The sequence below is a fragment of the Mauremys reevesii genome, linkage group 2 (assembly GCF_016161935.1).
Source record: "Mauremys reevesii isolate NIE-2019 linkage group 2, ASM1616193v1, whole genome shotgun sequence".
Taxonomy (NCBI): domain Eukaryota; kingdom Metazoa; phylum Chordata; order Testudines; family Geoemydidae; genus Mauremys; species Mauremys reevesii.
The window spans coordinates 176,984,312-177,008,082 of NC_052624.1; the positions used below are offsets into that span (position 1 = coordinate 176,984,312).

Consider the following 23,771-nt stretch of genomic DNA (forward strand, 5'->3'; position numbering starts at 1 on the left):
ATGTCTGTGGCCTGGCAGCGGAAGCCCAGCTCACTGGCTACTGGGCAGATGGCTAAGGAAAGTGCCTGCGCCCGCCACCCCCCCGCCCCAACCCCATCCCTGGCAGAAGCCGCGGGACCAGGAAAGCGCCCATGTGTCAAGGTAGTGCAAGTAGCAAAGTGGATTTTAGAAGTACTTCCAGTCAGGCTTTAATCAGAACGTTCACCTTAATCTTAAATGTAGCACAGCCCACTATCACTATCTGCACCAATCTTGCTGTGTCTTGAGGGTGTTCTGGCTGCATGGAAAGGTACACTCTGGTGGCCAGTTTGGGAACAGCACTGGCAGCTTGTGTAGAGCAGCAGCTACCTTGAGGCTTTTTCTAACAACTCTCGCTTCATAGACTTAAGGACTGAGGGACCCGCCTAGCTTTGTCTTCCCGTTTGACAGAGGTAAGAAGGGGAAAGCAGAGACAAGGTGTCTCTTTGGAGTTGTCCCTTTTTTAAATATAAACACTGTAGGTTTAAGTGCAACCAACAAAGCTAACAGGTGCAGAGTTTCGCCTGTAACTACTCCATTGCAAAATGTTTTGTTAGCAGGGCATAAAGCCTGATGTGGGTGTCACTATAACACTTGTTTCTCATAGGGGGAAATGAGGCACAGAGTAGGGGGCTAGATTTATGAAGGAACTTAGGTGCCTAAAGGCCAATGTTTAGGCACCACTGTCCAAATGACTGCTCAGCTGCTGCCTAACCATCTAAGCACCTAAATCCCCACAGGGATTAAAATTTCTGCCAGTGGGCATGTACCAAACTGTGGGGCAATGTCAAGACTTAGGTGGTTAATGAGCTGCTCAGAACCCTTCTAATGCCAAATGTTACCAGCTTTCTCCATTACTTTGGGGTAGGCTCATTTATTAGGGTTACTCTTTGGGGAGGGGGGTGGTTTCTGTACTTCTATCAATGTACTGCTTGTGTCACTTGTGTTATACTTCTCCCTTCTGCAAGTTCCCTCCCAATGGAGCTATCCTGCAGGACCTAGGCTCCCCAAGGCTGGGTTCTTCCAGCCCCAGAATTAGATGAACATACATACACATTAACAGAGCATATCTGCAAGGACTGGGTCGGTCAGCACTCCCAAACTGACCCCTTATATGTCCTTGGACTCAGCAGATTGGGTCAAGCAGCACTTCCAAGCTGACACCCTCATCTGTCCCAGGTTCAGCATGTCCCTAACCCCACTTTCACATTACAGTTGTTCTGGTAGTAACCCACTTGATGAGCAAACCCCACAGGATTTTTGGGTGCTGCAGCAATCTTTTAGCTTAGATACAAGGAGCATTGCTGCAGAGTGAATGAAGAAACTTAAAAAAAAACAACCCGAGGGGGAGCGAGAAAAGCAACCACTTAATTATGAAAGTTATTTATTGCCAGGTAACAACCAGAGGGGAGTGAAATAAACAAAACAGTTATAATATTAAATCTAACTTAAACTTGATTATAAAAGTCAGGTTTAGAAAACTATAACTGCTCACACAAGTCAGGGTCAGAAGTCTACACCAAGAGAGAGAGCTGGTTCTCACCACTCCATGAAGCTTGAATTGATCAGGCATCCCACGTGGTGGTGGTAGCTGAGGGGCCGGAGTGCTGGAGACGGGTGGCTCTAGGCATTTTGCCATCCCAAGCATGGCAGGCAGGCTTCAGCAAACCAGCGGACCCTCTGCAGGCAGCCTGCCTGCCACCCTCACGGCGACCGGCAGAGCGCCCCTAGTGGCTTGCTGCCCCAAGCACGCGCTTGGCGTGCTGGTGCCTGGAGCTGCCCCTGGCTGGAGCCAGGCAGAGCCCCCAGCACAATCAGTTAGGAGAAGATGACGTACCAATGGAACTGAGAATTGCTCCTGCCCCCGCATTAGTGTCGTCCTCTGCTGGCTAGCATTGTCTTTAGCAGCGGGAGTCTTTGTTCAAGTGCCACAGTCATACATTTGGATGCTGCCAGTGTAAGAACTACAACAGGCAACATGGGCTCAGCTAGAGCCAGGGCATCTTTTTAAGCCTCTGGAGGAAGAACAACTGCTTTTGGGTACACCCGGACTACATCAAGATGGTGTGACTCGCTTGGCAGATCAATGGAGTTGTTGTCCAGGAGGGGTTCCCCCTCCAAAATGGATGTTTCAATGCTCTTTCTGTTGGCCTTGTAAAAACCATTCCTGTAGTCTTACACTCACAATCATCCAGTCACCAGACTCATGCCTGGCTAAGGGAGGAGAAATAATGCACCTGACAGTTCAGTTTCAAGCATCCAAGGGGTGAGGGGGTGGGTAGTTTAAATTACTATGAGCAAATGACTTCGTAGCTCTTGCACAGTGCCAGGGAGCTAACAGAAACTGTGATAGCAAAGGAAATCCTTTTTTGCCCCTGTGGGTTAAGGGCCAAATTTAGACCTGCTCTAAGCTACTATTACTCCTTTGCCCAAACACCTTCTTATATGTATTTAGCACTATTCAGTTCAAAGGATTCCAAATTGCTTTCAACAGTCCATGTACTTCAACGAGGTAGGACAGGAGTACATTGCCAAGCACAGCCCAGGCCTGTATTTTACACAGTAACATAGAGCAGATGGTGTCTATACCATCCTGCCACTGCAAAACATCCTCAGCTGCATGACCTCAGCTGGCAAACCACAGCCGGCGCCCTACCTGAGGCACAAGCCAGCCAAACAGAGCTGGTAGCCATCCAGCTAGCGGCCCTTCCACCTCCCCTGCTTACATCAAAAACAAGTGCTACCCCCAGCTTAGTTCCTCCAGCCCATGCACCAATCTACATGTAGTTCAGTGTCTGAATATCCCAATTTGATGAAGTACACCTGTGGGCACTGACCTTTATTTTTCCTGGTGCATGCACCACCCCTGCTCTGCCCCCAAGGCCCCACCTTCGCTTTGCCTTGTCCCATCCCTGCTCTGCCCCCTTCTGCAAGATCCCCTCCCGCAGCATGCTGTTCTCTTCCCTCCCCTGAGCACCCCCTGCCAGCAAGCTAGGACGGGTGGGTGCTGAGTCCATGGGTGCTTGAGCCCCAGAGCACCCATAGAATCACCAGCTAGGCCTGTGCGTGTTTACGCACGCCCCCACCCCTGGGATGTGTGCAGCTGGGCTGGAGTGCATTTCCAGCAGGGGTGAACCGTAATGGGAAATAATGGATGTGTGTGACAGGGCAGAGATGGTCCCTTGCCTCCCTAATGGTAATCTCCCTCTGCTCTTTGATGCAGCCTTTCTGCCTTCATGCCATTGTCCTATGTGAAGCCCCCAAACAGCCCTAGTGTCAATCTGCCCAGCTATTAACAGGGATTTCCCTCAGCTCTCTCATCACATCCCTGCTCAACTCCCATCAGCCTCTGACAAGCCTGCTTGCCACTCATCCTCCCCCGTGTCTCCACACTTCCTTCTCACCTCACCCCTCCCCTTTATCTTCCAGTCTTCTTCCCTGGCTCAGTGCTGAGCGCAGCAGGGCACTGACAAGTAGCTCAGGAAAGAGATGATCAGCTCCAGTGGCTCACTCCGGGCATTACTCCTTTGAGGTATGATTCATTACCAACTATCTGACATTAGCCTTCCAGTGTAGGACACTGGTCACCCCTGGGTGTGCAGAGCTGGGGTGTAGCAGCAGTGAAACTTTATAAAGTGGACACACTTAGAACCTTCTTTTGTCACAGTAACTAACTGCGTGTTCTCGCTCTCTATATCAAACCATTTAATAGACATCAAGACTCAGTATGACAAAACTCACTCATTCATGTGTAAAAAAAAAAAAGTCAAAGTGAAAAGCTCAACACTTTAACTGTGGCATCACTAACTAATAGCTCCATAACACAGAGCTTATTTCAATTAAAAACATTGTTGCAGTCTTACTCAGATCTAAGGGACCAAATTAGCAATCAACACTACCCAAAAGAGCCACAGTACTGGGAATTCAGTGTTTAATATATAGTAAATTATTCTCACAGCAAAATGACTAAGTATTATTATTTTATTACCTACCGTTGGTTAAATCACATTTTTTTAAGATCATGTGCTGCAAAGAGCCACTTGAAGCTCATAAACAAGTTTATCACTGCTTTGTTGGAATTTTAAACTAGCTAAACTTGCATGTTTTTAATCTTATTCCCAATGTTTAGGGACCAACAGGTCCATTTGCAGCATAATTCCCCTGACTTCAGAGACATTATACCCAGCGTAACAAGTGAACCAGGCACTCGTGTGCACACGTGGGAGGGAAAATTGGTCTCCACCTATTGATTTCAGGCAGAGGGCCACATGTGGACAGAGACATGAGTACATTTATGGAGCTGCTGGTCCACAGTTGATACATAAAACAGAAGTGGGCCTGACCCAGATCCTGTGAGGAAGCTCAGATCTGTTGCTAAACTTTCTGACATGAGGCATACACCTCACCAATGGACAATGAAATCCCCAGTTTAGTCCAGTTCTAAAATAAACTAACCTCTCATAACCAGACGGTAGGGAAGGGTGCATGGAACTGAACCAACTTTTCTGGCAAAACTAGGCCCAATCCTGCCTGAAGAAAAATCAACTAATGAGCCTGCCAGAGCATGAATAATGCACTTAGTTCTGCTCCCTCTTACTAGATGTGCCTAAGATTGCAAATGATTTTTTTGGCTGACATTTTAAACAGTGGTGTTGGAATGGAATCCCGACAGCGTGTGAAGATCCATTCAGTGTTTATTAAAATGTTAACAATAGCAATTTTATGTAAACATGAGAAGTTCAAAACCATCTGTTTGTATTGCTCGTCACAGCACCCTTTGGGACATGCCTGTCCTAGTAAGGCATTTTGTTTGTATTTGGTTAAGTAGTGAGTTAAAGAACATTCGCCTGCAAACCTGAAAGCAGTCTGCAGTAGTGGGCACTTCTGATTAAACAAGCCCCTCTTCCCAGTCTACCAGTTGTTGATTCCTTGTCACCACAGAACACACTTTCTATTATAAAAAAAAATTCCAAATCTAATCTGCAGTCCAAAGGCTTAGAAATTTATTCTATGCATCCCTGAGCTATGCAGTTAACTGTTTTTAATATTAGACTATAATTCTGAATCAGTCATCTTTTCACTGACGACTCCATTTCAGAGGAATTGCTCTAAATAGGTGCTGCATCCCAATGGACCTTTTACGGAAGGAGGTCTACAGCCATTCCATGGAGTACTTTGCCCTTGAGATACTTCAAAGTGCTGCTGGCCTCCATTTAAACATAAAGGATTTATTTGTTATGAAGGTCTAAGTAAGCCATGAGAGGCAAGCAATGGTAAAGACTCTTTACTGTTGTCTTTCTGTTCCATGACTCCAGCTGGAATGTCTCAGGATTCAGTAGGTTGGTTAGAGATCTGAGCCTCTCTCCCAGAACAATGACCAGGGCACCAGGAGAACTCACGCTCCTTGGGAGTTGGAAGTATTCTATCTGTAATGATCCCACACCCTACTGACCACTCAGTGAAAGTCGAAGGCCTGAATTTTGCTACTGCATTATTGCAGCATCAAGAACCAAGTTAGAATCTTTTAAAAATAAAAAGGCAAATTAGTGCAGGGTGATACCCACCTAAAATGTATATTAATGGAACCAGAGTTTTAGGTACTACTCCTGCCCAAGACCCCTTGACTATGTATATGGTTTTATAATCATACGTTAGTAACGTGCTCTTCCCTGTTGCTGAGGGAAAGACCCACACAAACACTGGGGGGAAAAAAGAGTGTGTACTAAGTGCCAACTGCACAAAGGAGGACAGAATTTTTCCCCTTTTGTGATCTTAGTTGTTACAAGAGAAAGTACACCCCCCTTTTTATGCTGAAGGTTTTTGAGATTTAGTAAAGGGGGATGTGCTGTCTCTGGCCAATGTTAAAGCATGTCTAAATTTCATTTAAGTATTTAAGAATAGTTTTTTCTATATTCAGAGCTGCACCCTTGTTCCAAAAATCCTTTTTTAGCAACATGGATTATTTGAAGCACCAAGCAGGAAACACTGATGTCAGTCCATCACTTTTACTCTTGTTCTGCATTCTTAAAAATAGGTTGTTTTTTTCCTTTTCCCCACCCCAGTTGGCTGGTAGCCCTTAACATGTTGACTTACATTTACACTAAATTTGATGCTTTTTTGCTAACCAGGAGGCTATAGAGAGCATATTAATTCAGATTCTTAAACACCAAATGACTTATTTGTGACTTGTATCAAGCTCTAGTTGGATGGAAAAAGTTAAACAAAAATGGCACTTTTAAATTATTTTTAAAAAACTTTCATATATAAAAATATCCAGCAGCTAAAGTAGTTTTAGCAAAACATGTTTTGCATTTGAAATTGATTAAAGGAATAGAGTGAGCAAATAACTGACCCTTTTTTGTTTGAAACAGCTGAAACAAATCCCCTTTCAAATTTTCTTCCTTATCTCAACTGAATCTATTTGAAGTTGACCACAATTTGTTTGTGCCCCCACCAAGCCTCCCGCCCCCCCCCCCAAAAAAACCTCACCCCACTCTACACAAAGGAAATATTTTACTTTGCAGTTAGAGAATTGAACTGAATTTTTGTTTTTGTTTACCATATCTTTCAGAGCTATTTTCATATCTAGTTTACTAATAGATTGGGAACTAAACAAAGCAGAAAAGTTTGTTTTCTTCTTCCAAACAGTTTGGATGAACTAGCTGAATAAACTGAAGTGAAGAAAATATTCTCTACAGCTGCAAAAGAGGCCACTACTCTCAAAAGCTGATTTAGCACTCTCACTCTGGTTCCAGGTGCTTACACACAGACTTTCATTAAAACTTGGCAGCAAAAACAATCCATGTTAAACAGGATTATTTAAATACTCAATTTTTTTTAAATCCACCTCATGTGATAGGAGAGATCTGTTTATTACTTGCTCAAACCTGTACACCTTGATCCTGCAATACAGTGAGAGCCTGGTTCTCAAGAGGCAATCTTCAACTTCCACTGGCTTGAAGGAGAGATGAGGTGCTCCTCACTCTACTGTATTGAACCCATAAGGAAAGGTCTTGGCTTGGATGAGATTAAAGCAACCAAATACAATTTTGGTAAAGCATTTCAACCATGGCTACTGATCTGTCTCAGTGTCTAACCTGAATTAGAAGGGAGGATCTTGGAGATGGCAGTGGTAGCAAAATCACTTTCTTCTGTTAAGTTCTCTATAAATGCCATTTTTAAAAAATCCACCTGTTTCTACATTCCAGAACAAGACACAATAATTCACAATTTTATACAGTTTTTAGCAAGCTGCTTATTTACCATAGTCTAATGCACTGCTGCCACTGTTCTTAACCATAAATTGAGGTATTACCTAATAACCATTAACATTTTAAAGTCTGTTCCCTTCTGTGTTCAAAACACACTATCACTTGTTTCAGACTACCTACTAATATGTAATTCAATGCTGTAACAAGTTTTTTCCCTTAGAACTTGATTTAACAATTTTAATCCCATGTCACTAAAAGGCTGTCATTTTATTAGTGTGTATATATAAACCACCAAAGGACAGCTTCCTTTAACTGTCTTATATAGACACAAAATGTAACTAGTTTAGTGTGGCATAAAGAGACATGCAAATCTGGTCTTGCATTGTGTATTAGATCTTCTCCTGCTAAACAACTTACGTTAATGCTACAATTCAGAGGACCCTAGCCCAGTGGTTCTCAACCAAGGAGATGCCTATCCCTGGGGTATATCAGCTCATCTACATGTTTGCCTAGTTTTACAACAGGCTACATAAAAAGTAGTAGACAAGTCAATACAAACTAAAATAATTCATACAATAACTTGTTCATATTACTCTCTATACTAAACAAGGAATGTAAGTACAATATTTATATTCCAATCCATTTATTTTACAATTATATGGTAAAAAGGAGAAAGTAAGCAGTTTTCACTATTTTTTGTAACTGTGCTGTGACACTTTTTTATTTTTATGTTTGATTTTGTAAGCAAGTAGTTAAGTGAGGTGAAACTTGGGGTACGCAAGACAAATCAGACTCCTAAAAGGGGTACAGCAATCTGGAAAGATTGAGAGCCACTGCACTATCCCATTTGAATTTTGCAACTATATTACCAAAATTACTGCTCATCATAGCACAACTCAGTTTTTATTTTTACTGCAACAGTTTAAAAATTAATCAGCATGATATTTACAGCAAAAAACGTGAAACAATTTAACATCTAAAGATACTAATCTAGGGAAGGACCATCAGAAGGTATGGCCTTCCAAACCATGAGGACTGCAGCACGTTCTCATACCAAATGTACCGGCGTCCCACAATGTTTGTGCCACAAATCAATAGCTTTGCTCACTATTGCATCAGTGTTATCTTGAGGAATCTACAAAAGATCAGGAGAAAGGTTTGTGTTAAATTTAACAAGGTAGTCAAAGAGCCTAAAACAAAATAGCCAGTCACTCACAGCAATATTTCTGTTCTCCATTCTGTTTATTTCCCTTTCAAAAATTGTCCCTAATCAAAATATTTATTTTGGGCATAGGTAGGAGCTGCCTTTGGATGGAGCCCATGTGTTCAGGCATGGCCAGACTGGCACCCAGCTCTCAGAGAAACAATCTCATTGTTTCCACATAAATGGAGGTGGAGGGCAGTGTTTCAGTCACCTCCACAGTGAGCACTCTTTGGAGAGGGAGCAGGCCAGGGCCAGGTAGCATTGTGCCATCAACCTTGTAAGGAATTTCAAAAAATTAACACAGCTTGAAGCTACACTAACTTTTCCACAGAAATCTCTCAGTACCACATGAGCATGAGTAGGATTCAATGCCAGGATACAACAAGTCCTAGCAAGATGGCTCAAGGCAGTGCTGAGGCATTGATGGTCCATGCAGAGAGCCTGTTGCCTCCATGGATGTCTGGAAAGTTCCACTCATTCAGTGTGGGGGAGGAAGAGAAGCCCAAATCACCCCCAACAGAACAATTTGGGGAGACTTAAAGGACAGTGGGTTCTCCCCATAATCCCTCCGATGGATTTTTCTGAAGGCGGTTATCAATTTGGCCTCTAATGGTAAAAGCCTACATCAGCCATTCCTAAAACCCTGGGACCAGCCACCCTACGGTTTTTTTTTTTAAACCTGAAAATATTTGCTATACCACCAAAAACAATGCACAGCTAGGTTGAGTACTTACATTTTCCAGAAACTGCGTGATCTTCTCTGCATTAGTCAGGGCCATTACCTTCATTTTAAAGGTTAATAAAATCTCCAGAGCAACAAAAACAAGAATTTTGCAGGATCCACTAATAACTTTGTCCCAAACCCTAAAATAGTAAGTAACAAAGTCAACAAACCATACTAATCTGTTCTAAACTTTTATTCATTGCAACAAATCTCTTTTTCATATAATTTCCATGAATGGAGCAATGTACTAAATTATACATGCAGTACCTGTACCAGTACCATCTATATTCAAAGTAAGGAAATCAAATGTTACAAGTTAATGACTTCTTCTAAATCTCTAACTATGATGGATTAAGGGCAGAACAGTACAGTAGCAGTGCCTACTGCTGCCAACCTTACACAAAGACCCCAATTAGAAATAAAACACATACAGATGTTCTGCATTGTTAGATGACTATAAGCTAAAATTTAACAAGCAGATCTTGTTCTAGTAAGCTTAATTATTACACATGGATGACTGTCATAACAGTATCAGTGACAATGAGATTTTTTTCCTGGTGCCAAGAAAAAGGAATACAATTAGCATATCTGTAAAGACATTTGTCAAATAGTTAACCAACTGAAACTAAAAGTTCAGAAGGAATAAAGTGCTAAGCTAAACAAGTATACCCACTGTGACCAAATATTCCATCTTATTGTATGAGAAGTGTAACTGATATCAACATGGTATCACCAATTATGTTTCTGTAAATAATTATACACAGATCACATCTACTGACCCTTCCAACCCACTTTCTTCCTCACATCCACCCCCCTAGTATGCTGCACAAAGCTATAGATGTACTAATGACAACTTTAGACTGGAACCTGAATGGTAAATTTCCAAAGGCTGCAAGTAGTTTTACTACATGACTCCTTATTAAAAAATAATCCCTCCCTCTTTTAATTCTTCAACCTTCATTATCATAGCTCTTGATGTCGCCATTTGTGCTCATTCTCCAATCATTGTAAAATCTACACAGGACGTGAATGTCTAAAAAACCACAAAACCCTCAGGCCTACTTTATACATCACATCACAAGTCAAGAAGAAAAGGCACAAGCCAAATGATAGTGCCCAGACAACGTTTACTTCCCAGACACTAGAAGTATAACTTGTAGTGACTGCACAAATAATTATAATCCTAAAGAGATCAGGGCAAGAGTCTTTCCAACATGTATTAAAACTAAGATGCTGTGACACACCCAGCCTTCTTTCATGATTCTGCTGCCAGATTTAATTGGGAACCACATAGGTTTTAAAAAAAACCAAAACATTTCCATTGATACTCAACCTGTTCCCAAACAAGCATTTCAGTTGTTTCATTTTAATGCTCGTATTAAAACAACTACAATTAGTTAACTAATCCCCAGTTCACACCACCCAGGAGAATCTTTATTAAGGAAAGGAGTGGAGACAAAAGCAGGGCTACACTTAAAATGCTGCAACAGCACAGCTGCACCAATGTAGCACTTAAGTGAAGATGCTCCTACACCAACAGGAGAGAGCTCTCCCATCAGCATAGTTAATCCACCTCCTCAAAAGGCGGATTACATGGGGGGGGGGGGTTAAGTTCAGTATAACTACATCGCTCAGGGGTGTGGATTTTTCAAACCCCGAGAGACGTAGTTGTAACACCAGAGGTGTAAGAACATAAGAACATAAGAACATAAGAAAGGCCGTACCGGGTCAGACCAAAGGTCCATCTAGCCCAGTATCTGTCTACCGACAGTGGCCAATGCCAGGTGCCCCTGAGGGAGTGAACCTAACAGGCAATGATCAAGTGATCTCTCTCCTGCCATCCATCTCCATCCTCTGACGAACAGAGGATGGGGACACCATTCTTACCCATCCTGGCTAATAGCCATTTATGGACTTAGCCACCATGAATTTATCCAGTCCCCTTTTAAACATTGTTATAGTCCTAGCCTTCACAACCTCCTCAGGAAAGTAGTTCCACAAGTTGACTGGTGAAGAAGAACTTCCTTTTATTTGTTTTAAACCTGCTGCCTATTAATTTCATTTGGTGACCCCTAGTTCTTGTATTATGGGAATAAGTAAATAACTTCTCTTTATCCACTTTCTCAACATCACTCATGATTTTATATACCTCTATCATGTCCCCCCTTAGTCTCCTCTTTTCCAAACTGAAGAGTCCTAGCCTCTTTAATCTTTCCTCATATGGGACCCTCTCTAAACCCCTAATCATTTTAGTTGCTCTTTTCTGAACCTTTTCTAGTGCTAGAATATCTTTTTTGAGGTGAGGAGACCACATCTGTACACAGTATTCGAGATGTGGGCGTACCATGGATTTATATAAGGGCAATAATATATTCTCAGTCTTATTCTCTATCCCCTTTTTAATTATTCCCAACATCCTGTTTGCTTTTTTGACCGCCTCTGCACACTGCGTGGACATCTTCAGAGAACTATCCACGATAACGCCAAGATCTTTTTCCTGACTCGTTGTAGCTAAATTAGCCCCCATCATGTTGTATGTATAGTTGGGGTTATTTTTTCCAATGTGTAGCGTAGACCTGGCCAATGTTAACACTAACCAGCTGTCTCCTCTTGTCCTCTCTCCGTAACTTCCAGCTATTGTTACTGCCCATGCAGCTCAATTAATTTAAAACAATAATGGGAATGTGAGTGTATGACGTGATAAATACACTAGCAGTTGTCAGTGCCTTGTCTATGCTAGTGACAATACTTCATTCATTACTACGAAGTCTGTACAAATATGCACCTATAATCTCCTGGTTGTATCCAGCATAAATACACATTTAAGCATAAAAAACGGTTACCTACCTTTCATAACTGTTGCTCTTCAAGAGGTGTTGCTCTTCAGAGGTGTTGCTCATGTCGTTTCCATGTTAGGTGTGTACGCACCCATGTGCACGGCTGCTGGAGATTTTTCCCTTCGTGGTATCTGTAGGGCCAGGTCTGGAGTCCCCTGGAGCCCCTGCGCTCGTGTCAGTATATGGCAGGGATTGGCAACCTCTGGTACACGGCTCACCAGGGTAAGAACCCTGGCCGGCTGGGCCAAGCACCCTGTGGGCTGGGCCAGTTTGTTTACCTGCCACATCGGCAGGTTCGGCTGATCGCGGCTCCCACTGGCCACAGTTCGCCGTCCCAGGCCAATGGGGGCGGCAGGAAGCCACAGCCAGCACATCCCTCGGCCCACAGCGTTTCCCAACCCCAACCACATCTGCAGGGGTCTGAGGCACAGCCGCGTATGCCAGACTATGTAAGTACATGCTGCCATGTGACCTAGTAGCCCGAGGCAAACCTGAGCAGTCGTGAGCAGATGGGCTCTGATGCTTGCAATGAGCTCTGACATAGCTTGGAATTGGGTCTCCGGCAGGTAGGCTTTGGCCTTGGTAGAGTCGAGCACTGTGCCTATGAACTCTATTCTCTGGATTAGGGTCAGAGTTGATTTCTGTCCCTTTATAAGCAGGCCCAGCACCTGACAGGTGGCTCGTATCAAGTCAAGGCTATGTTGGACCTGGGCTTGAGACATGCCTCTGATAAGCCAGTTGTCAAGGTATGGGTAAAATCTGCATGCTCGACACCTCAGGTAAGCTGCCATCACTGTCATGCACTTTGTGAAAACTCTCAGAGCAGACAATAGGCCAAAGGGCAGAGCCGTGAACTGACAATGGTGCTGGCCTACATCAAATCAGAGGAATCTCCTGTATCTGCAGAAAACAGAAATTTGGAAATAGGTGTCCTTCAAGTCGAGGGCAGCGTACCAGTCTCCTGGATCCAGGGCGGGAATGAGAGAGGTCAGGGAGACTATGCAGAACTTCAACTTCTTGAAGTATTTGTTGAGGCAGCGCAGGTCTAAGATGGGCCTGAGGCCCCCCCCGCCCCATTGCCCTTCAGGATTAGGAAATACCAGGAGTAAAACCCCTTTCCTCTCAGCTCTTGTGGAACATGCTCCATGGACCCTACATGTAGGAGGAATTCCATCTCCTAGATGAGAAGCTGCCCATGAGAAGGGTCCCTGAGAAGGGACGGGGAAAGGGGGTGAGAGGGAGGGGTTGAAGAAAACTTGTGTAACCAGCTGTTATGATATTGAACACCCAACCGTCCGAGAGAGTCTGGGCCCATGCAGTAAGAAAGGGGGACAAACAGTCCAGAAATAAAAGGGGGAGGGGGATCCTGAGGTAACTCCGGTACGCCATTCTCGGGCACACCCTCAAAATGCCTGTCTCAGCCCATCAGAGTGGATGCAGGACCCAACTAGGGGGTCGAGGACAATGGGGCAGACTGGTGGCATTTGAAGCCTCTGTCTTTTCTCCTCTAGAGTCCCTGCTGAGGTGGACCTGAGAGCCTGGGTGGTGGCTAGAAGCGTCTTCTCAAGACCGGCGGTGTATACAGCCCCAGGGAGCATTGGGTGGCCCTGAAGTCCTTCAGGCCATGCAGCCTGGTGTCTGTCTGCTCCGAAAACAGAGCATTGCCCGCAAAGGGGAGGTCCTGGATGGATTGCTGCACCTTGTGGGACAACCCCGAGGACTGCAGCCACGAACTGTGCCACATGGAGACCACTGACGCCATCAGCCACATCCAATGCCGCCTGAAGGAAGGCCCTGGCCACTGCTTTCCCCTCTTCCATGATGGCCAAGAATTCCTGCCTTGACTCTTGGAGCAGTGAGTCCTTGCATTTGGCCATCAAATCCCATATATTGTATTCGTATCGCCCCAGCAAAGCTTGCTGGTTGGCGATATGCAGCTATAGGCTGGCAGTAGAATACACCTTCCTACAGAAAAGATCCAGTTTCTTAGTGTCTTTATTTTTAGTGGTTGTGCTAGATTGCCCATCTGTTCTGTTCATTTGTGGCTGAGACCACCAGTGACCCTGGGGATGGGTGTGAATACATGTACTCAAAGCCCTGGGCAGGGACATGATACTTTTTCTCTGCCTTTTTAGATGTTGGGGGCACAGAAGATGGAGTTTGTCACAGTGCTTTGACAAGCTTCAGAACTCCGTCATGCACTGGTAGGGCCACCTTGGAGACAGCCACTGCAGCCAGAATGTCAAAGAGGCCGTTGGTAGGCTCCTCGAGCTCCTCCACCTCCAACCCCAAGTTCGAGGCAACTCACTTGAGGAGTTCCTGGTGGGACCTAAAATCATCTGGTGGCAACAGGCTGGCAGGTCCCGCGAAGGATCAGGGGAAGACGAGGAGGCAGCTGTCACTGCTGGTGTGTCTGGCTCTCCATCCACTGCTGGTACTGACTGCGCCGGAACTGCTGGGTTTCAGTACCAGGATCTGGTTCTGAGTTGAGCCAGTCACATCAGAGCCAGGGTCCGTCCTTCGGAAACTACCGAGGATGCCTGCTGGGAATATGGTCCCAGCATGGGAGGGAACCCCCTTCAGGGGTTCCAACAGTGCCACTGGGCCAGCCACCGAACCAATGGCCATGGCCCCAATGACAGACCTGCAGTGAAATCCAGCCTGTAAGAATGATGTCATGGCTGTCTCGGAGGAGAGCTGGGTTTGCTCTCGGACCCCAAGGAGGACTCCTCCCTCGGAGATCAAGGAGGAGCTGTCGCTGCCACTTGCTGAAGGTATGGCAGTGAGCCAGAGAACGGTGTCACACTGGGGAGCGATGGTGCAGGGCCAGTGCCTCAGTGCTAGAGACACTCAACACAGTCTGGAGATCGGGGGGGAGGGGGGCGGATGGATGATGACTGAGACCAGGAAGCCGGCGAACGGCGCTGCGGTCCGTAGTTGAGCGGGCAACCATTGCAGCGACGGTGATCGGCACCGGGTTGAAGGCCACCTTCGAGGATTCCCTAGAGTCGGGCCTGGGTCTCGAGGTGTAGGCAGCACTGGGAGAGACGTCAGGGTCCCTAGCCGCCTGACTGTCCGTGGTACGGGAGAGCGCCCCCTGTCAGCCCATTGATTCTTGTGCCTCTTCTTGGGCACAGGTGAAGGGAATGGTGCCGGGAAGGGCATGGTGTCAGTGGAGCACTCCACACCAAGGCAGGCGTGCTCAGTGCCAAATCAGAATGGGACAGCTCTGAAGCTGGGCGGAGGGCGGCTTCCATCAATAGGGCTTTCTGCCAAATGTCTCTGTCCTTGAGAGGGCACAGCCTGAAGCCCCTGCAGATCCTGCACTTCTCTTTGACGTACCTCACCGAGGCCCTTAAGGCAGCTCACGTGCGGGTCACTCACTGGCCTAGGTTTGTGACAGGCAGCACGCAGCTTAAAGCCCAGGGACCGGGGCATGCCCCATCCCCTGGGACAATGTCCTAGTTAGGACTCTAACTAAACAACTATTTTAACTATTTACAAGAGAAAAGTCTAAAACAGTCCAAGAAAACCACAAGGGAACTTGCAATCACAAGAAGCATTCCTGCAACTGTCACGGGCAGTAAGAACGGACTGAGAGGGTGTATGGCTGGTGGCACCCCACATACCAGTGCTTGAGCGCGAGGCTCCAGTGGGCACCAGAGCCAGCCCTACTGATACCACTAAGGAAAAAATGTCCAGCAACTGTGCACTTGGGCACAGACACACCTAACATAGAAAAGGCACGAGCAAGCACTCGAAGAAGAAGAATTAATTCTCAGAGTGAAATGAAGAGGAAACAATTATATTAAAATAAATAGGTTTGGTTCAGGTTTTTTGGTTTGTCTTTTGTTTCTGAGACATTGACAGAACAAGAATGCCACCTACCATGAGTGACTTATGCATTTTAAAGTAAATATTTTAAAAAAAAACCACTTAGCTACTACAGTGATAAACAGGCTCCGATCCTTCAAGCTGGTATCTCCACTAGGGACTCTGCTGGTATTACTATACTTATATAGCTGTATTGGCAAAGCCTATGTAGTGTAGACTAGCCCAGAGTATGCTTTATTTTCATGAACTTTGTCATGCTTAACATATCAAGTGCTATATTTGTAAACAAACTCTCCCACTACATTTTAAAATTCAATGATAATCAAGAGTAAACATTCACTTAGTAAAACAGTAACTGCAACTAAAACATCTGAAAATTCAGGTGCCTTTAGCTGTATGTCACAAAATAGGGATCTGGGGTTTTAAATACTAAGAAGCTGAAAGTGATATTAGCACACGCAGCCAAAATTCTTACATTTTAACCTCATCTTTTTTAAATACCAAAAAATCCACACTTTTAACAAGATCTTATATCTGTAATAAGCGGAGTCGCCTCAAATTTTGTTACGATTCCTAATTCAGTGCTACTTTAAAATCAGTTTTCCTCAAATCTAGTTCATATTCTGGGTGATGAAATAAGAAAAGTTATCTTGTACTAGCAGCTATACAACACTGAAATTCCTAAACAAACACACACAAGAGAACACTTGCCTCTGTAAACTGGATTCAGGTAAACAGCCTGCAAAACACTTCTTAAACCAAAGATTGTAAGGAAGTTTGCTCACTGCAGAACATGCCTTCAGATGCGCCAGAAGTCTGTTATCTTCAACATTCAAATACTGTTCAAGAACTTTTGGCTGTAGAAAGAACAGGGAAAGCAGAGTTTTAAATACCTCACATCAAATGGAACTCAGAGTTGATTCTCACTTTAAGAGAAGTGTCTCAAAATTAAACACATGTAAAAAGCAAATGCTAAAATATTAATATTAGATAATGTACTGCAAGATCACATTCACCTACGGCAAGGGTTATTGAACTCTGCAATTTGGCTGATAGCATATTTGCTAAACCAACTTCTGTTCCCCACTCCTAAAAAAAATCACCTACCATTATGAGGGCTTCTAAATACTGTATGTTACCCCCAATGACACAATAACTGTCACTTCAAACACTTTGTATCGTTTATTTTAAATATTCTCTAATAAAATTTAAATTTGTTCGTTTGTGTAGTAAGGAGTCAGAATTTCAGGTGGTGCAGAGGATTATACCTGCACTAAACTTTCACCATTTGGGGACCAGCGTTTAATTGCTGCTACCATCACAAGTAAAACTGAGTTTCGTTCATCACAAACCTAGCTCCATTTGAGCACATCACAAAACCAACACACAATGCAGCAAAATAGGAGAAATCACACCTCAGAGCAAATCACTATGCAACTTATTAAAAGCATTGTTTGCTGTTTAAAAAAAAGCCTGTCAGAAGTGTTTTTAGAAAGGCCAGCAGAAGAGTATATAATGGTGGGGTTTAAAAAAGAGTGAATTTAAAAATCATCATTATGCATTTATAATTCCTATCTTTTTATATAAAAAACACAAAAAAGTTTCACTATTTTCTGACAGCTGGACTAATGACTTATTTTACAGTTGTCAAAGGACAAAGATATTCCTGTGGCTGTATTCCAAAATTCCTATTTTTGGTAGAATACATAAACTATTGAAAAAAAATCTGGGAGTGAAGGATCTATGGTCCCCTCTCTTGCTAATGGGAACACTTGTGAAAACACCCCTTCAGGAATGCAAACACTAATAATTATGGCAATTGATGTAGTTGAGTGTATTAATTCCAGTAACAGATGGCGGGTTTACAAAACAACTATTTTATAATAGGAACGTATCTACATTAAGGGTTTGAGCTTCCACTCATTGACTTCAATTGTGCAGGATCAGGCCCCCAGGTATGTATTTACATGAATGGACCCTGTTTATGAACAGGTTTCCTACTGTAATGTTATTTGACAAATTAGAAAGGTCTAGATAAAGCAACAGATTTCTTATAAATGCTAGTAAATCTAAAAAAAAAAAATTTTCAAGTTGCCTTTACCAAAGAAATTCTGCAGAAATTCAACATTACCTGCTTTAAATGTCCACTAACAAAAGAACTCAACCTACTAAACTGACATTTTATTGCAATCTGATTCAAAAAGTATTGTTTTCCTAAAACAAAATAACCTGCTCTCGGTTCAAAACCAGCACCAGCAACTGTTGCCTGAATATCAGCTAATGAAAGATATGTGATACGCAGTGGTAGAGACAGAACAATTTAAACAGCTCTACAAGTGGTCTGATGCAAAGTACAGAATTGTCAGTGTAATCAGGCTTGTGACAGATTTTGTTTAAAATCAAAATAATTTTTTAAAAAGTGACTGCAGTTGTAGGAATTCAAGTAGAGCTTGGATACTGTGACCCTCGGCATCCCTGTGTTTACACCCTACACACCACTGCAATAACATTTGTACAAAATATGCCTTATGAGGTATCATATGAAAGCTAAAAACATTTTGATTACTAAGATTATTATAAAATGCATGTGTTAATCTTATATGCAAAGTTATGAATTCCCTCTGTATAATATTACAGTAACTCCTCACTTAACATTGTAGTTATGTTCCTGAAAAATACAACTTTAAGTTAAACGAATCCAATTTTCCCATAAGATTTAATGTAAATGCAGGGGTTAGGTTCCAAGGACATTTTTGGGGGAAGACAAAAGGCATTATATACTGTACAGTATAGTACTGTACTGTGGTTGGGAAGTGCCCCTGGCTTACCCCACACAGGCATAGCCCGCTGCAGGCAAGGACACTAGGAAGCACCTTGTGCAGCAGCAGTGGCAGCTTCCCCCCAGAAGAACAGGCACCAACTTTGCCGGGGGATACCTACCTTTTCCCGTCCCCGCTCCACTCCAGGCCCACCTCTTCTCACCCCCTACTCCACCTCCTCCCTGGAGCATGCCTTGTCCCCACTCCTCCCCCTTCTTCCCAGCTGTTTGGCGGTGCTGAGGACTTTCTGGGAGGGAGAGGGAGGAGCGGAAACACAGCACTTCCCCGCTCCCTCCCTCCCAGAAAGTCCTAAGCTGAAGCGCTGGGAGGGAGGGAGGGGGAGGCGGCAGCAAAGAGGAACTTGTGCAATGTTTCCTTGTAAAGTCTCTACTCTTCCACAGAATCCTACAAGCAGTGGACAGAGCAGGCAGCCAAACGACGTTATAAGAGAGCATTACACAATTTTAAACAAGCTTGTTCCCTAACAGAGCAGTGATGTAACTTCAAAACAACATTAAGCGGGAGGATGTTAAGTGAGGAGTTACTGTACTAGAACATGTTTAAGAGCTGGTCTACGCTAGAAAACTAGGTCAGTTTAAATAGGTCCATCAAAGGTGTGAAAAATCCACACCACTGAGCAACATGGTTCCATCAACCTAGCTACCGCCTCTCGGGGAAGTGGATTACCTATGACAATGGGAGAACCCCTCCCATCAGTGTAGGTAGTGTCTACGTTAAAGTGCTGCAGCGTTTTAAATGTAGACAATCCTTAAGGCAAAGACAGTTTAGCCTAGGTAAAGGTGATAAACAGGTCTATCTTAGACAAAGGAATGTGGGCTTACCTTGATTTACACATTAGCCGAAAACAAAGCTGCTAAGCCATTGGGGGTTATCTTGAGTCTGAACTCAAGGGACAGAGAATTAACATGGCTCCTGCATCTCAGAGAGACACAAGAGACTGAATACCCAGGAGGTCTTTCTGATTTGTAAGACAAAGACATCTCTTTGGGGATATAGGGAACAGAGAGATACTATAGGGGCTCCTTCACTTTAAGGAGACAAATTTGATCTCTGTGATAGGTCTTGGCAAGGAAACTCAGGGTGAGAGAAACCATCTTGAACAAAGACTATATCTTGCTAGATTAAATTTTAGATTTTTTGATGTGCGTTTTCACTTGTATTTGCTTGTAACCATTTCTTCCTTTATCTCTTATACATGGTATCACTTAATCCATGTTTTTCTATTAATAAACTTGTTTTACTTTTACGATAAACCAACTCAGTGCTGTTTGAAAAGACGGGTGTATTTACTCCAGTTAGATTAATAAACCTGTGATGTACTGACTCTTTTAACAGAGTGGCAAACTTAGTATCTTCTGTGAATGCAGAGTGGTAAGGGCTGCACATTGCAGAGAAACATCTCTGAGGAGCTCAGGGGTAACTGTTACCTGCTAGGCAAGGTCTGGCCAGGAGAGCCTTGAGGACCTAGCTGATGAGGAAGACTGGGCTGGTGTGGCAGAGAGCTGAGACACAGTCTAGTCGCCAGCAAAACTCACTCTCGCTGAGGCAGAGGGTAAAAGACGGTTACTCACCTGTAGTAACTGTTGTTCTTCGAGATGTGTTGCTCCTATCCATTCCAGTTAGGTGTGTGCGCGCCGCGCGTGCACGGCATCTCGGAACTTTTTTCCCCTAGCAACACCGGTGGGCCGGCTGGCGCCCCCTGGAGTGGCGCCGCTATGGCGCTAGTTATATACCCCAGCCGGCCCGTCCGCTCCTCAGTTCCTTCTTGCCGGCTACTCCGACAGTGGGGAAGGAGGGCGGGTCTGGAATGGATAGGAGCAACACATCTCGAAGAACAACAGTTACTACAGGTGAGTAACCGTCTTTTCTTCTTCGAGTGATTGCTCCTATGCATTCCAGTTAGGTGATTCCCAAGCCTTACCTAGGCGGTGGGGTCGGAGTGAGACGTGGCGGAGTACAATACCGCGGAGCCGAAGGCTGCGTCGTCTCGAGACTGCTGCACCAACGCGTAATGGGAGGCGAAGGTGTGGACCGAAGACCAGGTGGCCGCTCGACAGATGTCCTGGATCGGAACGTTGGCCAGGAAGGCAACAGATGAGGCGTGCGCCCTCGTCGAGTGTGCAGTGACGCGGCCTGGTGGTACGCGAGCCAGCTCATAGCAGGTCCTGATACACGCAGTGACCCAGGAGGAAATCCGTTGGGAGGATATCGGCTCTCCCTTCATGCGGTCGGCAACCGCTACAAACAGCTGGGATGAACGCCGGAAGGGCTTCGTCCGCTCGATGTAGAAAGCGAGCGCTCTGCGGACGTCGAGGGTATGCAGCTGCTGTTCCCGAGGCGAGGCATGCGGCTTCGGGAAGAACACCGGGAGGAAGATCTCCTGGTTGAGATGGAAAGCTGACACTACCTTCGGGAGGAAGGCCGGATGAGGGAGAAGCTGCACCTTGTCCCCATGGAAGACCGTGTATGGCGGGTCGATCGTCAAAGCGCGAAGCTCAGAGACTCGTCTCGCTGATGTAATGGCGACGAGGAAGGCCGCCTTCCAAGAGAGGTAGAGCAGGGAGCACGTGGCTAAGGGCTCAAACGGAGGACCCATTAGTTTGGCCAAGACGAGATTCAAATCACAGGTCGGGGCCGGGCGCCGCACCGGCGGGTACAAGCGGTCCAGGCCCTTGAGGAAGCGGGAAACCATCTGGTTCGAGAAGATGGACTGACCTTCCACAGAGGGAAGGAAGGCTGATACCGCTGCCAGATGAACTCTCAAGGAGGAGACCGCCAGACCTTGCTCCTTAAGGTGCCAGAGGTAGTCCAGGATGGTAGGGACCGGGACCAGGAATGGATTAAGACCTCGATGATCACACCGAGTGCAAACCTCTTCCACTTCGCTAGGTAAGTGGAGCGAGTGGAAGGCTTTCTGCTCTCGAGCAGGACCTGTTGAACCGCTGCAGAACAGGCCCTTTCCGCGTGGGTCAGCCACTCAGGTACCAAGCTGTAAGATGGAGGGACTGCAGGTTCGGATGGTGGAGCCTGCCGAAATCCTGGGTGATGAGGTCCGGCCACAACGGGAGGAGGATGGGTTCCCGAACGGAGAGCTCGAGCAGCAGGGTGTACCAGTGCTGCCTCGGCCAGGCCGGCGCGATTAGAATGACGTGGGCTCTGTCCCTCCGAAGCTTCAGGAGCACTCGGTGCACGAGCGGGAACGGAGGGAAGGCGTAGAGGAGGCGATCCGTCCAGGGATACAGGAAGGCGTCCAACAGGGAGCCCGGCGAGCGACCCTGGAACGAGCAAAATAGGTGGCACTTCCTGTTCTCTTTGGAGGCGAATAGGTCTACTTGGGGAAACCCCCACCTCCGGAAGATTGTGTGGATGACATCGGGACGGAGGGACCACTCGTGGGAGAGGAACGACCTGCTGAGATGGTCGGCCAGCGTGTTCTGCACTCCCGGAAGAAAAGATGCTTCCAGGAGAATTGAGTGGGTCACGCAGAAGTCCCACAGGAGCATCGCTTCCTTGCACAGGGGGGAGGAGCGGGCTCCGCCCTGCTTGTTCACATAGAACATTGCGGTGGTGTTGTCCGTGAACACTGTCGCACAACGGCCTTGCAGGTGGGTGCAGAAGGTGCGACAGGCCAGGCGGATGGCGCATAGCTCGCGAACATTGATGTGCAGGGCGAGCTCCTGGGCCGACCACTGGCCCTGCGTGTGGAGATCACCCAGGTGTGCCCCCCAACCGAGTGCTGAGGCGTCCGTGGTCAGAGTGACGGACGGGCGAGGAGGGTGGAACAGAACTCCGGCACACACGACCTCTGGGTTGAGCCACCAGTTGAGGGACTCGAGGGTCGTCCTGGTGACCGTGACCACCATGTCGATGGGGTCTCGATGTGGCCGATACACCGACGCGAGCCACGACTGGAACGGACGAAGGTGGAGCCGCGCGTACTCGGTGACATACGTGCACGAAGCCATGTGGCCCAGGAGACGGAGGCAAGAGCGCACCGTCGTGGTAGGGAAGGCGGCGAGGTCCCGGATGATGGAGGCCATCGTCTGGTGCCGAGCGCGAGGGAGGCAGGCTCTGGCCACTGTGGAGTCGAGGACCGCTCCGATGAACTCCACCCGCTGTGTCAGAATCAAAGTGGACTTCTCGGTATTGATGAGAAGACCGAGCCGATGAAAGAGAGACATGATTTCTGACATCTGGTTCATCACAAGTTGCCGGGACTGACCTCGAACCAGCCAGTCGTCGAGATACGGGTAAACGTGCATCTGACGACGGCGGAGGGCTGCGGCGACTACCGCCATGCATTTGGTAAACACCCTCGGGGCAGTGGACAGTCCGAACGGCAACACGGCGAACTGGTAGTGAGTGTCGTTGACCACAAACCGAAGGTAACGACGATGGGGAGGATAGATTGCGACATGGAAGTACGCGTCCTTCATGTCGAGGGCGGCAAACCAGTCTCCCAGATCCAGAGAGGGAATGATGGTCCCCAAGGTGACCATACGAAACTTGGGCTTGAGCAGGTACTTGTTCAGCTCGCGAAGGTCCAGGATAGGACGCAGCCCGCCTTTCGTCTTGGGGATGAGAAAATAACGGGAGTAGAATCCCCTGCCCCGTCTGTCCTGAGGCACTGCTTCTATGGCACCCACGCTCAACAGAGTCTGGACCTCTTGTAAGAGGACTTGCTCGTGAGAGGGGTCCCTGAAGAGGGACAGGGAGGGTGGGTGGGAAGGTGGGGGCGAAACAAATTGCAGGCGGTATCCCGACTGGACTGTTTGGAGCACCCAGTTGTCTGATGTTAATTGGGACCACGCCGAAAAGAAATGGGAAAGGCGGTTGTAAAATAAAGGGGAAGGATCCGGTGGGGAGAGTGATGGGCCGTCCTCGAGCGTCCCATCAAAAGGCCTGCTTGGCCCCCTGAGGGGCCTTAGAAGCGGCCTGGCCCTGGTTCCGGCGGTTGCCGGATGGACGACGGCGATTTTGGGCCGGACGCCGGCTGTTGTAAGGACGATACCGGGACTGGTAGGCCGGTCGGGAGGGCTGTGGACGGAATGGCCTGCGCTGCGTCGCTGGCGTATGCATGCCTAACGTACGTTTCGCGATATG

At 46.2% G+C, this 23,771-nt stretch overlaps 1 protein-coding gene across 9 annotated transcripts in view; it reads right to left on the reverse strand.

Moving 5' to 3' along the window:
* Window positions 1–8,113: 8,113 nt before the first annotated feature.
* Window positions 8,114–23,771, reverse strand: part of LOC120398677 (TBC1 domain family member 7) — a 30,466-nt gene continuing 14,808 nt past the window's right edge. For all 9 annotated transcript variants that reach the window (XM_039526233.1, XM_039526227.1, XM_039526234.1 and 6 more), the window contains 3 exons: window positions 16,540–16,685; window positions 9,168–9,297; window positions 8,114–8,364 (listed from right to left, as the gene is read on the reverse strand). In XM_039526233.1, the coding sequence (XP_039382167.1) occupies window positions 8,278–8,364; window positions 9,168–9,297; window positions 16,540–16,685 (363 nt within the window). In that variant the 3' untranslated portion in view covers window positions 8,114–8,277. The remainder of the gene's footprint in view (window positions 8,365–9,167; window positions 9,298–16,539; window positions 16,686–23,771) is intronic.